Here is a 14729-nt window from a genome sequence, read left to right on the forward strand (position 1 = left end):
TTAAACCGTTCCAACAAGATCTTTTGACAAAAAGCAAGAAACCAATTTGATCATAACAAATTAGAGTCCTGTACATTTTTATGCCAGATTCTTTTAGTTGTTCACTCTATCTTACAAAATGGATTAAAGCACCAATTTCCAATTTGACAGAAGATGAATTTATATATATGTATATATTCTTACAATAGCTTCTGATAAAATAAAGTCATGAAGTTTCTTTCTACTTGCTCCTTAAACTAAAAAACAGGGTTTTTTGGTTTTCCTTTATTTTTCAACAAATGGAAAGTGGACCTCAGTAAATTCTTTTTTGAAATGAAATGTGACTTGGTATCTTTACTCCTTCCACCTATCCATCTATTTAATAAACACTGTCTGAGTGCTACTGACAGGTTTAGTGATGTATTTTTTTAAATATTGTTTCCCTTTTCCTAAATTTTGGTATTTTTATAGACTATGCTGAAATTACAAATAAAAGAGACAATGATTCTAAGTTTAGTTGTCATGATACTGCCTCTTTCAGGATCACAAAATAAAACTGATTTAGTATGAGCTTTTCTTTGGGAAAGTGAGGGTAGGAAGTGTGCTGCAGCATTAAGTGTATATATCAATTATAAGAAACATCTAGATTATAAAAACGCTAAAATACTTAAAAAGTCATCTTGAAATCTAGAAAGCATGGTACTTATTAAGTACAAGTAAAGAAATAGGAATTAATATTTTATCCAGGATAATTTACTTAGTTTAAGCAGAAAAATATACCATTGAAGAGGAGTAAATTTCCCAGGTCCCACTTTCCAGCCAACTGCAAAAACTCTTCTTGGGAAGATAAACAATGGCCGATCATGCAAAATGTTTTATTGCTTTCAGATGACAAACTTGTTTTTCTTGGAAGCATAAAATCCAAAGTAACATCAGGTTTCCTACATTAAAACCAAAGTTAAGTCAATTATGTCAGTGAGAACTAAGCACTAAGTATTTTTAAAGCACGAATGTTTAATAGTGAGGAATTCTTGAACAACACTCTATCTAGTTTTAGTATCAAACAGTTGGTATGAGGAGAACTGGTTCTGTGGTCTTGGTCTGGGGTACTGGCTATGCCCAGCCCCAGAAGCTGGGGAGCTGAACAGAGATGCCAAAGATGTAACATGGGGCCATGGAAGGTTTTCTACAGTTTTCTTTGCCATTTGACCTCTGCATATGCACCTTCCTGGTTTACAGACAAAACCCAACCATCTCCCCCTACTTTTACCAACACATCTCCTTTTTAAATTGAGCTTTAACATTTCATATAATAATAAGGGCTTGGTGATGATGAACTCCCTTAACTTGACCTTACCTGGGAAGCACTTTATCTGCCCTTCCATTCTAAATGAAAGCTTTGCTGGATACAGTTATCTTGGATGTAAGCCTTTCATGACTTCAAATACTTCTTTCCAGCCCCTTCTTGCCTACAAGGTTTCTTTTGAGAAATCAGCTGAGAGTCTTATGGGAACTCCTGTGTAGGTAACTGTCTCCTTTTCTCTTGCTGCTTTTAAGATTCTCTCCTTATCTTTATTCTTGTGTAATTTAATTAAGATGTGCCTTGCTGTTTGCTTCCTTGGGTCCAACTTCTTTGGGACTCTCTGGGCTTCCTGGACTTCCTGGAAGTCTATTCTGCTTGTCAGAAGTTCTGCTTCATTATTTTTTCAAGTAAGTTTTCGATTTCTTGGTCTTCCTCTTCCCCTTCTGGCACCTCAATGATTTAAACATTGGAATGTTTAAAGTTTTCCCAGAGGTTCCTAAGCCTCTCCTCATTTTTTTGAATGGTTTCTTCATTCTGTTCTGGTTGAATGTTTATTTCTTCCTTGTGCTCCTGTTGATTTGAGTCCTAGTTTCCTTCCTGTCACTGTTGATTCCCTGTACATTTTATTTCATTTCACATAGCCTTCACTTTTCCCTCTATTTTGCGACCATACGCAACCATTTCTGTGAGCATTCTCATTACTACTGTTTTGAACTCTGCATCTGAGAGGTTGGCTATCTCTTAATTGCTTAGTTGTATTTTTTCTGGAGCCTTGCTCTATTCTTTCATTTGGGCCACAGTTTTTTTATCTCCATGTACCTGCTAGGGGGTGGAGCCTTAGGTATTCACCAGGGCGGGGCAACCCAGCTGCGCTGTGGCACTGTCTGTCAGAGAGGTGTCTGCGAGGGAACAATGCCTCTTGCTCTACTCTCTGCCGGATTTCAGTTACTTCCCCCGCTTCCCACAAACATATTGGGCCCCTCTGGTGCTGAATCCCATGTAGGTATTGTGTATGTTCTAGGACCTTGTGGGTCTCTCCAATGAACTCTCTTGTGAGGCTAGGGGTTTCTCCTGCTGCTGCCTCACCCCCCATAGGTTTTTTTCAGTCAGAGGTTCAAGGCTTTATTTCCCCATACTGGAGCCCTGGGTTGCATGGTCCGTCTCGCTCTCCTGTTGTTCCTCCTGGTTTATCTGCTCGTGAACGTGGGACCACCCAGTCTGCCAGCCACCACCTTGTCTGGTTCGCCAGCTGCCGCCTTGACCACTGTGCCAGTTGCTGCCTTGCCTGCCCCAGTCCTCCAGCCGCTACCTGGATGGATGTTTCTTCTTTAACTTCTTGGTTGTCAGACTTCCACGCAGTTTGACTGTCTGGCAGTTCTGGCTGTGTTTTTATTTTTAAATTTGTTGTTGTGCTCTTTTGGTTGTGTGAGGAGGCAAAGTGTATCTACCTACACCTCCATCTTAGCTGGAAGTTAGAGAAATAGTTTAATGAAGAAAATATGTGAGATAACTACCTTTTTAAATCAAGGTTTAAATGACACACATTAGAGATGACTTTTCCCTTACATGCATCTTTCTTGAACCAAATAAATGGCTATGACTGAAACACTACTGACACCTGGTGGCAGTATGACAATATAGTTTTAAAGGGTAAAGAAACCTTATTGCGTGATCAATAAAAGATGAATTCGAAAAATATTAAGTATCTACTATGTACCACATATTCCTATACAATTTGTGTGAAGCTCGTCAAATAAAAATTAAAAGAAAAATATTAAGTTGTTTTTCAGTGTCACTGTGTATTACTAAAATGACCTCTTAAATGTATTAATCTGTAGAAATTATTCTATTCTGAAAGTGATAAAGTGCCAAATTTCAATCAATGGAATAACATATTTGTCCTTGGTCACTTGCTCATTGCTCTATTAACAGATGCAATCATTAACTTGTATCAAATGGCATAAAATTTTCTTCAAAGTAATGTAGAAATATGTGGCTAGGTAAAAAGTGGCGGCATGTGAATCAAGTGACTATGCTCACTAACCTCAGAAATGCCCATAGTGGACATCTAACTCTCACTCTGAACACTACCTGTCAGCTAGCCTGAGTCAAAAACTGGCTGTCGAGCAGCCAGACCTGGGTTCCCACATGTGGGCGCTGGCTAGGGTCTGGGTCTAGGTTCAGCTTTCAGCTGCACCCTTGTTGGTGCCCCGACTTTGGGTCACAGACGCTCCCCGCTCTGGGTCTCGGGTGCCTCCCGGGTTAAACAGAGATAACAATACACCTACTTCACAGTGCTGATGCAAGGACTAAAGAAGGCCGTCAGGTACAAGTTGAGAGTTCAAGAAATGAGGAGGAAGAGCCCACTTGGCTTCCCTCCTGCTCATGACACCTCTTCCACTGTCAGCCTGAATAATCTGTTCCTGGGAAGGCCTCCCTTATCTACCTCTCTGAAGTAGCAGACCTGATATTTTCTGTCTCAGGACCTGTTTGTTACCTTCACGGTGTTTTGGCACAATTTGTATGTATTCCCCCCACTCTAAATGACCATGTGCTTGGCACGCACATAGTAATTCCTCAATAAATACATGCTGGATGAACAAATGAATGAATAAAAAGAGGTTAATTTGTGCTCAAGGTATATTATTTATTTCTGTGGTCCAATCTACTTGGAGGGACTTTTGAGAGAATTGTGAGATAACGTATATGAAGTACCTAGCAAAAGTTCTGCAAAACAACAGGTATGTGATGTTTCATGGTCCATTCAATTAAAACCAGACTCCCCATCACGGCAGTCAGGTGGCTTTGTCATGCCCTCTCACTTCTCCTTCACATTATCCAACTTAGGCTCTTCCTGCCAGCTGGCACAGCCCTTTCCCTGACCACACTAGTTTCCAATGCTGTATCCCCATTTCATGGTATTCCATTCAATAAAACACTTCCCAATTCTTACAAATCCTAGATACCTTGTAGCTTTCTCGGGGTTCATTTTCCATTAAGATATTCCAGAAAATGTTTCTTATTAACTTGACCCATGATTCTCTGGCCGGTAAAACTCCTATAGTATTTCCTGCACCTGAATCTGTCACCCAGTATGTTTCCAGGGCACTGTCTTAATCTAGCAGCTGATACATCAGCGTATCTTTTTCTCCAGTCATTCTAATTCTTTTAAATCCCTGATTTTAATTTAGGTATTAAGCCTTATTAGTCAGTTAATTTAAATAACCCTTCTGGTTTAATTATATAATATATGGGTTGAAGGACCAAATTATAGTTCCCTGATCTAATAGATATCCCATATAAATGTCTAGATGTCCAGATTTCTATATTGCTCCCCCAAACCCAAATATTAATTTTCAACAGTTACTTCTATGGGAAATTAATTTTGTATAGAAGTGATAAACAGGAAAAAAATCTAACTCTGACCTAGGTTCCTATGTTAACATGTAGAAAATTTTATCCATTGTTTCTTTTTTTTTAATCCATAGTTTCTTGCAATGTGTTTTAAAGCTATAACACACTACCCTTAAACTCGTAACTGAGGTTAATAGGTATTTATTCAAAATGTTGCATACCTCTGTCCAGAGACCCACATGGAGATTTCCCCATGAATATTCTTTTTCCCTTGGGGCTGCTGTAAGTAGGTGAGTACTAAATGTTGCCACTTGCTTGGCAGGAACACATTCTCCTGTGATTCTGCTTGCGCTAGGAGAACAGCTTTCGTGTCGTCATTTGAGTCCACACACATACTGCACAAGGAGAGAAAAGGCAGAGGCTGAAAATATGGAATTTCAGATCTCAGCATTTAATGTGTGCATGGCAACTGGAACTGCAGGTATTTCAGTGAGATTATAAATCGGTCCTGTTTTTAGGCTAACTTGAAAAATTAAGAGGTCTTTGTTTCACACCACATCTGCTTTGGTTATTTTGTTATGATTGCCTCAATTCATGAACTAAAATAGATTAGGTTCATTTGCTAATGTTAATAATTTAGACAAAAAATTTTCAGAATTCAATTTGCAAAAAAATATATCATTACTATTTATAGTCATTGCCCTTTTAGAAATTACAATGTAATATTTGGTTCATATGAAAATTAATACATATTGTGCATAAATGTCTAAATTCCGGGATGTGCTGGAGGTCTGACCTACTTTGCAGAATTGCTAAGAGAATTAGGATGTAATATCTGTACTGTACCTAGTAACCTTTATGAACCTTACAAAGCATATATCTCTAAATAACATTTTTTACTTACTTTTAAGTTTTATAAAAATATTCTCATACTATTCATACTCACCCAATACAAATAAAAGACTTGTATCTAAACTAGTTAACAAAGGAGGCAGAAAAAAAAGGGGACAAGACAGCAAGGAGATCTTAAGCTTACTAGATAATGGCTATTAAATATATAATCTCCATATGGAAAACAGCTATCTGACATTAACAACATCTTAAGATCACTGCACCCTGATAGAATATGTCCTTAGATAGGACTTCAGTAAGTATTTGGTCTCAAATCTGATTGAGAATTAACAATCTAGTTCAGAGTTTAATTATAGATTTTCAGATAGAGTATACTGTTACAAAGGTGGTATTAATTACAAAGGTGGTATTAATAACTGTTAGAATGCATCCCACTTTTAAGTAAGACTGCTTTTTTGCTGCAACGATCTCTATTAGCAGATTTCACACTTACGTCTCTTACATAAACTATTTAAACACATGATCTACTTGTGGGGATCAGGATAATCAGTACCGAAAGGTGAACGTGCCAGTGTGGGGGTCGGCCCACACTTGGATCATCAGCGATCTGGATCCCAATGAAACCATGTGGATGCAGCCTTCCTCTACAAGTCTTTCACCAGGGCTTATGCACTCTGTACCTTCTGGCCTGCTGTTCTCTATGATAAAAGATGTTAGAATGATCAGTAAAGCAGTTGATAAAAACCGAGTGAAAAGCATGGTTGTTCATTTGTAGTAATTTACCCAGAATGTCTCAACCTGCCCTGTTCCAAACAACAGTATTTCCAAAGTTTACAAGTTAATGAACTCCAAAAAGCACCAGGAGCAAAAACAGTAACTGAGTGTATTAAACTCAATTTGAGTGTTTTAAAATGCATGATAACTGAGGACTAATTGGAGGCAGGAACAGACCCACTGTGATGTCACTGCAATGAACTATCATAATCTGTGCCATGGTTCTGTCACTGACTGGACTGGGCCACTCTGACAACAGGGACCTCAGCCCAGGGCGGCACACACGATGGTCACAGGCCCTGCACTGCTGAGACCATCCTACAATCATTATGACAGCATGATTTTTTATAATGGAGCATATTAAAATTCCTTTTAGAAATATTGTGTTTGAATATATTCCCTGATGAGTGACCTCAGAGTGCAACTGCTAAGTGTTTCTGAAACTCTAAACAGTTTCTCGAGAGCAAACTAAAGTAGCTGTATGCTTTGGGCTGCCTGGTTTCCATGCCGACTTCTCTTTCTCACCGCTTATAAACCAGCACTGACCGAATGGTATGATGAGCTGAATCCTCAAGCCATCCATCTACCTATGACCATGATGCGTGACTCTATGTAAAGCCATGTTAATTAAGATGTACTGGAATGAAAAATGCATGTCCAAAGGCTCAGACTTTTAAAGAGGACAAACACTGCACTTACTAGATTGCATACATACTTGTCATTTTTCAACAGGCGTAGGCACCACCAATCTTTAAAAACACTCCCCCTAGCAATGACAGTGGTCTTAAAAAAGAGTTAAATTCATTGATTATTCTGACAACTGATGCCCGAGACACACTCATACCTGGTGTGATATTAAAAATAGTTCCCATAACAAATCTGAATTGGTGCAAAGACTAGAACAAAAACCAGTGTGAACCCAGGATTTGTAGAATAGGACTATTACACATATTTCTCAATTGAATGTTCACAGCAGCCTAATGAGGTAAGCACTGTCCCCATTTTGAGGTGACAGAACTGAGGTACTCAGTGGCACACAGCTGGTTTATTAGCAAAGGAGGTATCATCACTGTAATAATATTTTCTCTCTTTGACATTTTAATGTTACTATTTTTAAATGTTCTTTTAAAATGCTTATGTAAAATCATCTTTCTAAAATGTGTTCTACTTCTATCATAAAAATTTTAAAAGTTTTCCCATTACCTACTTGTGTCAGGCCATTGGGCATATTTATTCATTTTATAGGAGACTGTTCATATTATGACGGCCCCCCCCTTAAATATGAGGAAGCAACCTGCCCCGTTTACAGTGTCGTAGTGACAGGTGGGTGTAGAGAGCCTGGGAACCAGCCAGTGGTGAAGGCCTGGTGTCCCGGCCCAGAGGCTCCAGTGGGATGGGGGGGCGCCTCCACACAGGCATTGACCCTAAATGTCTGTCTCTTCTGGTCCCCTCATCACTTCCATGACCTAAGGATTTCTCTGCCTGCTTTACTTTCATCACCAACAGCTGCTTCTTGATGAACAGTTCCTGCTGCCCTAGTCATGTTGGGATCAAGGTACCATTCCATGCCAGCATGACAACAAGCCAGCCCATTACGGAGGGACTGGACTCAAACCTATTGTGCTGCTGATGTGTTCAAATGCTCTGGGACAGAGACCAGAAGGGAGGGCGCTGAGGTAAGGTATAGCTGGAGAAAGCAAGCCTGAGCAAAGAGAGGGAGAGGAGATGGGAGGGTACTGGGAGAGGAGATGGGAAGAGCAGGACAGAAACACGGCTAAGGTCAGGAGCCACCTTAACCCAGTACCGGGACCAGCGAAAGGGCAGAAAATGGGGATGGTGATCTCCACAACAGCTGCATATGTGGTGTGTGCCCCCCTATCTGCACATACACACATACACACAAGGCAGAGAAGTACAGAAGAAAATGGGGTTTTCAATGCTTTCTGACAGCTTGGGCCATGGTAAGTTGGAACCTGCCATTACTAAGGCATTTAAGGAGAACACGTTAGGAGTAGGTTAGGACTCACTATATTCTCATTGGTCGACCACGACTGTGGCACAAAAAGGCTGTGAATGACAGGTGACACAGCCTTCATACCTGTTCCGTCAAAGCCACCATCCTGTACAGTGAACGACTTCTTCCTTTTCCTGATCTTCCGTTTTTCTGCGGAGCCCTCGGCTTCGCGGACACACTCCACACTGAACCACAGGGAAACGCTGAAGCCCTCCGCCAGGTGTGGCCAGCAGTTCTGCCCCGGCAGTGGCAAGTGCACCGGGGCCACGTGCCAAGAGGACAGCAGCTGCTGAGGGAAAGTGTCACTCTCTGCCTCCTTCTTGCTCCACGAAACGCGCGCTCTTCTCAACAACCCCATGGCCTTGCTGTTGAGAATCCCAGGACCCTTTTGTGACGAAGCGCCGCTGCTTGGGTTCGGAATGTACGGTAAAGGGAAGGTCAGATACTGTAACGGGCTCATGGCAATATCACTTTCAACAATTTTCAGAATACCCAGAAGAAGAATTTCCTAGGAAAAAGGAAAAACTAAGCTTTGCAATCACATTACAAGGTACATAATAATCTTGAAGTTCAGGTTACAAATGAACCTACAAACACACGCATACACGTACCAGCACTCTTATCCACACACCTCCAATCTGCCGTGTCTTTACATTTCCACCCTTTTGTAGAGTCCAGATAAAATATGAGACTCCGTATCTTAAAATCTCTTCTGGCTACTTCATTTTAGATTTAAATGCTTTTATGGTGCAAACCTAAAAGTTATGAGTTGGCCCCACATATTAGGTATAATTACCTATAATTGGTATAGGTAATGATTGGTATAGGTAAATGGTTCTTGGTATAATTATAATAATTATACCAAGAATCATTTCTAACAAGGATAGATGTTTATTTCCAAATGGCTATAGTTGCTTCTCTCAAGTTTTTTAAGTGAGGGACAGAACCAGAGACCTTACCAAAGTTCCAGGCTTCTGAATGATATTCAGAGCATGACTGGCTTTATAAAACTGAGTGCTCAATTGTTTTCCAATTTCTTTGACATGCCTTTTCCATAGTCAAATAAAATTTCTCATCTGTGCTTGGTAAATTAAAATAAGGTTTTTAGGTTTTACTTATAATTGCAAGTTTTCAGTTAAACTGAAATGTAGAATATGTAGAAAAGAGGAAAAGCAATGACAAAGGAGACACTAAAAAAAGATTAACCTTAAGTACAATTAAGTATAATGGCCTACTCATGCACAAAATAACATCTAATGTTGATTACGATGAGAAATGCACTCAGAACATTCCATAAATGCAGTCACTTCTCAACTGTCCACACGAGTGGTTTTTAAGCCTGTGTTCCACAGAGCTCAGAGCTCCCTCGGGGTCCACAGGCCGTCGAACATGCAGGGCTTAGGAACAGCAACCTTGCTTCAAAGAAAGGAGCTCCAAGGTTTGTTTTATCGGCTTATGTTTTGAGTCACTATTTCATTATAAAAATAGATCCTGAGGCAAAGAGAAGTCTAAAAGTCACTAAGCTACACCATGGAAAGGAGAAGTGATAGAAGATAATCAAAGAATGAATAATAATTTTCTTAAAAAAAACAATTCTTCATAATTACTCATAATTAACTTCTCTTTGGTAATTAAAATTATGTAACATTTCTCAAGCACAAAAAAGACTGGGATGGGTTGGGAATAAATGAACTGTGATCTTACTGAAATGTCTGAATAACCGAAACAGAAGAGAAATGGCTAAAGTATGTGCAAATAATAAAGTAACTGGGAGCTCACAAATAACAACATGGAGTTGACTGTATAACAATGACCACATCAAAGGAGACAATTTAATGATTTTTAAGTACTTTAAAAATATTCTATTAAGTCAGTGAAAAAAAATTTAAATTATAGCATATTTACTGTACAAGGAGATTTCTCCAGAAATATTCTCAAAAGAAGGGTGAGTTCTTCTGAACATGTTCTTGAACTCATCAAAGATACCAAAAGATCCACCAATACTCTCTGGCATGCTAAATTAAAGAAAGATAGAGGGGAAAATTAAAGCCAAATACAGTTAATTAAAAATACAGAATAAGCAGTTTCACTGAAAAAGATCAAATACTACTGTCACATTTTAAATGGATTGCAAACAACCTAATACTACAAAAATCTGCTGAAGAAATAACAACGTAATTAAATGCAAACCAACTAACCAACTGACAAAAAACAACAAAAATCAGTTTTCTTAATGACTGATTAGCTCCAAGTCAAGTAAAGGTATTATTTAAAGAACCACAAAAAGGTGAAGGGATTAAGAAAAAAAACCCTCACAGACACAATAGTACAGTGGTTACAAGAGGGAAAGGGGGCCCTGACTGGTGTTTCTTACATCGTTTCTCTCCCTCCCTTTCTCCTTCCCTTTCCCTCTTGCTAAAAGTAAATAAATAAACTCTTTTAAAAAAGAGGGAACGGAGCGGGTGGAAGCAGAAGAGGGTCAAGGTGGACAAACGCTGATGGAAGGAGACTTGACTTGGGGAGGAGGACACACAGTACAATACACAGATGATAGATCATAGAATTGTACACCTAAAACCTATGTAATTTCATTAACCAATGCCACCGCAATTAATTCAATTAAAATTAATTTTTTAAAGAGAAGCATAAATTAGGCCCTGGCTGGCATAGCTCAGTGGATTTAGCGTGGGCCTGCGAGCCAAAGGATCAAGGTTCGATTCCCAGTCAGGGCACATGCCTGGGTTGCAGACCAGTTCCCAGCAGGGGACACATGAGAGGCAACCATACACTGATGTTTCTCTCCCTCTCTCCTTCCCTTCCCCTCCAAAAGATAAATAAATAAAATCTTTTTAAAAAGGAGCATAAATTAATACGGTATTTACTAAGTTGACACTGTTAAGTACCATAACATAGTCTTATTATCTTGAAAATGCCCATTATAATTTTTACTTTCTAAATAGACAATTAGATGGCAAATAAAGGTAGAAACATTAAAGATTATAAAACACTTAAATATTACAAATTAGTTTGAACATTATCTTTATTCCACTGTGGGGTTTAGCATAAAATATAATTGGTTGTACACGAAACCATAGAACTTTTAATAGCTAGTATTTGTAGCTCACAGTACAGTGTTCAAAGTACATTTGCATGCATTATCTCAGTTGTTCCTCACCTCCCTAGGAAAATCCTACAAATTAAATGTTATCTCAATTTGAGACATGACAAAAATAGACCCTCTGAGAAGCCTGAGCACAGAAGCCATGCTGAAGCCATGTATTTAGTAGAAGCAATAAACCAATAGATTCATCTGGAAGGGCACCTGCAACAAGACTGTCAAATGGCACAGGCTTTATCCCACAATTAAAATGATTAAAGGTTTGAAAGTAAGAAAGAAATAATGATAAAAGCAAAGCATATGTGCTTAATTCTGTTTTCCAGTTCATAACTGACAGGTTCCAGTCAAAATAGGGGAAGGAACACACACACACACACACACACACACACACACACACACACACAGAGTATCTGCCTTTGTCTACTACTGGCAACTTACCGAACTGAAAGTACAAAATTACAAAAAAGGAAGAAACTCATAACAGAAAAAAAAAGTGGGAGAGGCAACAGGCACTGGGAGCACATCAGATGAGAAATTTAAAACTATTTCTGGAAAATGGAAGAGCTGACAGAAGAGAAAGCTGCAGCCTAGAATCTCTGAACTACAGAGGGGCTCAGAGACGTGGAGAGCCAACCTGTCTGTCTAAAATCTGGAGAGGAAGTAAGACTGGGGCTGCAACACAGGGGTTCGTGGAAGATCTGTCTGTGAATATTCACTCCTCCCCTTGATGCTGAGTATGGAGCACAGACAGCTCAGCTTTTGCCATTATGCCCCAAACCTGCTAACTCTTCTCTAAAGAAATGGAAGGAATTGCCACGCAAAAGCTGGGACATGTAGTGGGCTGTTAGCATCAGGGCTGTCAGTGTAAGGGTATAGTCTGGCCGAGTTGCTTATGAAACATCCAGAATAGGCAAATCTATCACGGGAAATAGACTGGTGATTGCCAAGGGCAGGGGAGGGCCTGTGGGAGGGCTGTGGAGTAACAGGGAGTGATTACTCAAGGGTGCGGGGTTCTCCTGGAGTGACGCAACGCTCCAATGTGGGCTGTGACGATGGCACGGCAGTGAATACAATGAGAAACATTGAACTGTGTGCTTTGAATGGGTGAGCTGCGCGTGATTGTGTCTCAATAACACTATTCATAAAGGATAATGAAATAGGCCCTGACAGGCGTGGTTCAGGGGCCTATTGGATGTCATCCCATCAACCAAAAAGTTGCCAGTTCAATTCCCTGTCAGGGCGCATGCCTAAGCTGCAGGCTAGTCCCTCGTTGGGAACATGCAAGAGGCAACTGATCAATGTTTCTCTCACACAAGGATGTTTTTCTCCTTCTCTTTCTCCTTCCCTCCTCCTCTCTCTAAAAAGAAATAAAATATTTTTAAAAAGATAACAAAATAGAATCTCTCAAAGCTAAGCTGCTGGAAATGTCTTCAGATCAAAAGGGTCCACTAGGTTCCTAGCGCAATAAATAAAAATATATGCTAAATAAGAAAATGGGGGAGAAGGGAAGCTTTTCCTCAGACTACAACCCCAATTAACAAACATCAGAGGAATGCTAGAAAAAGTTCCTGTTTGGCAAACAACAGTATTAACGGTTTCAGTCAAGAATCACCCATGGATGCTAAAATTAGTGGGTTAAAGTATGATGATAGAAAGGATATTTACACTGTCTCAAGCTATCTCCCACAAGAAATTTACTGTTATAAAGAGAAAATAGTAACTTTATGAGGGAGAAACCTGACAAGACACCACCTTAGCCAAGGCGATCAAAGACCGCATCACCCACCAGACAGAGATATCACGAACCCTTAGATACGGTGCACTGAGAAAGGCACATCACTTCTGGTCCACCTGCTAAAAATGCTTAGCTTGAATTCATCACAAGGAAGCATCTGACAAGCTCAAATGAACATTTCCTGTATGTTAACTTTAATTCTCCAACTAAAACGTAGGTTTCTGCAACTACAATGTAGGTTTCTGTATGTTATATACAGTGAAATCATACTGTCTGTCCATTGGGAAGTTCTCGACCATCTGTGCATGTGCAGAAGAGACAAAAGGGCCCCATCCCTCCATGAAGCAGCAGTCCCGCACAGGGCTTACCCCCGGTCACAGTCCTCGAGAGGCCGCCTCTGTGCGTCTGACAACAAACCACTCCCCCAGTCCCTTTCTCTGTAAAACCAAGGGACTTACACTATGTCCACTGCACTGGGGGGTCTGAGGAACAACAGAGATGAGGCATATGAAGCTACTTTTGAAACCAGAGGGCACGATGCCGGTGGGAACCCTTACTGTCCACCCTTCATTTCATACCACAATGAAATCGCTTCAAAAGTATTGTGTAAAACTAACATTTTCAACGCACCTTGAAAATCAGAATCAGTCTGTGTTAAAATACTCAAGAACCCTCCTAAAAGATTTTTCACAGTTCCCTGAAGATTAAAAAACAAAAACATAATAAATTAAACTTCTTACCTCATGAAAGCATGAAGCACTGCAATGTAATAAATTACTTGACAGTCTACTGTACACACATATCTACATGTTTAAAAGGACTACAAAGAAGGCCACGTGTAGAACCATGCAATTTTCATTTTATTTCTCACACTGCTTTTGTCTTCTAATTTGTCAAAACAATGGCCATACGTTAACATTAAATTACAATTTAAAATATATTACCCATTCTCAGAAATATGCTAGGAGTCATTATTAGTGGTCAGTGACATCATTAATTTTTTAAGCTCCTTTAGAGAACTATGGAATTAGCAGATTTTTAGAATACAACTTGCAGCTAAAAAACACATCTAAAGTATTATGGAAGATAAGGAATCGTCTCACATAATTTTCAGACAAGTTCAGTTATAAGGAAGGAGATGAGTAATTGGGGCATGACTGAGATAAATATTGATCTCATTCAATGAAATATATCTTTTACCTGCTGCATGAGTAGAAACACATTCTTTTCTTTTTGCCGGATGATTTTCAAAAAACTCTCAAAGACATGGGCAAGCACATCAAGTTTGGCTTTACTGGTGGAAAGCAAATTTAACTCCAGCATGCAAATCTCAGGATATATTATCTCCCCTTGAGTGAGGTTTTCGAGTGCGTCACTTGGACTGCTTGACACAGTAAGACCTTCCGCTTCAGGCTTCATGTCTACCCCTGAAAGGGACAAAGAAAAGAATGTATTTATTCCCTACGCACTGACAAAATGTTTAAAATCTCATTTATGATTCGAAAGTTCCAGTGGCAAAAGTGCTATTTATAAGATGTTCACAAAACCTTTTCCTGCAATATAACTTTTGATTGCGATACATATCCTGAATAATCAAATC

The 14729-nt window shown here is 39.5% G+C and overlaps 1 protein-coding gene across 1 annotated transcript in view; it reads right to left on the reverse strand.

Moving 5' to 3' along the window:
- Positions 1-14729, reverse strand: part of LYST (lysosomal trafficking regulator) — a 161290-nt gene that overhangs the window by 98556 nt on the left and 48005 nt on the right. Inside the window, exons 9-15 of the mRNA XM_053667898.1 lie at positions 14330-14556; positions 13760-13826; positions 10182-10291; positions 8361-8784; positions 6042-6186; positions 4858-5031; positions 760-920 (exon numbers count right to left, since the gene is read on the reverse strand). Of these exons, the coding sequence (XP_053523873.1) occupies positions 760-920; positions 4858-5031; positions 6042-6186; positions 8361-8784; positions 10182-10291; positions 13760-13826; positions 14330-14556 (1308 nt within the window). The remainder of the gene's footprint in view (positions 1-759; positions 921-4857; positions 5032-6041; positions 6187-8360; positions 8785-10181; positions 10292-13759; positions 13827-14329; positions 14557-14729) is intronic.

The sequence above is a fragment of the Artibeus jamaicensis genome, unplaced genomic scaffold (assembly GCF_021234435.1).
Source record: "Artibeus jamaicensis isolate MK-2021 breed Jamaican fruit bat unplaced genomic scaffold, CSHL_Jam_final contig_473, whole genome shotgun sequence".
Taxonomy (NCBI): domain Eukaryota; kingdom Metazoa; phylum Chordata; class Mammalia; order Chiroptera; family Phyllostomidae; genus Artibeus; species Artibeus jamaicensis.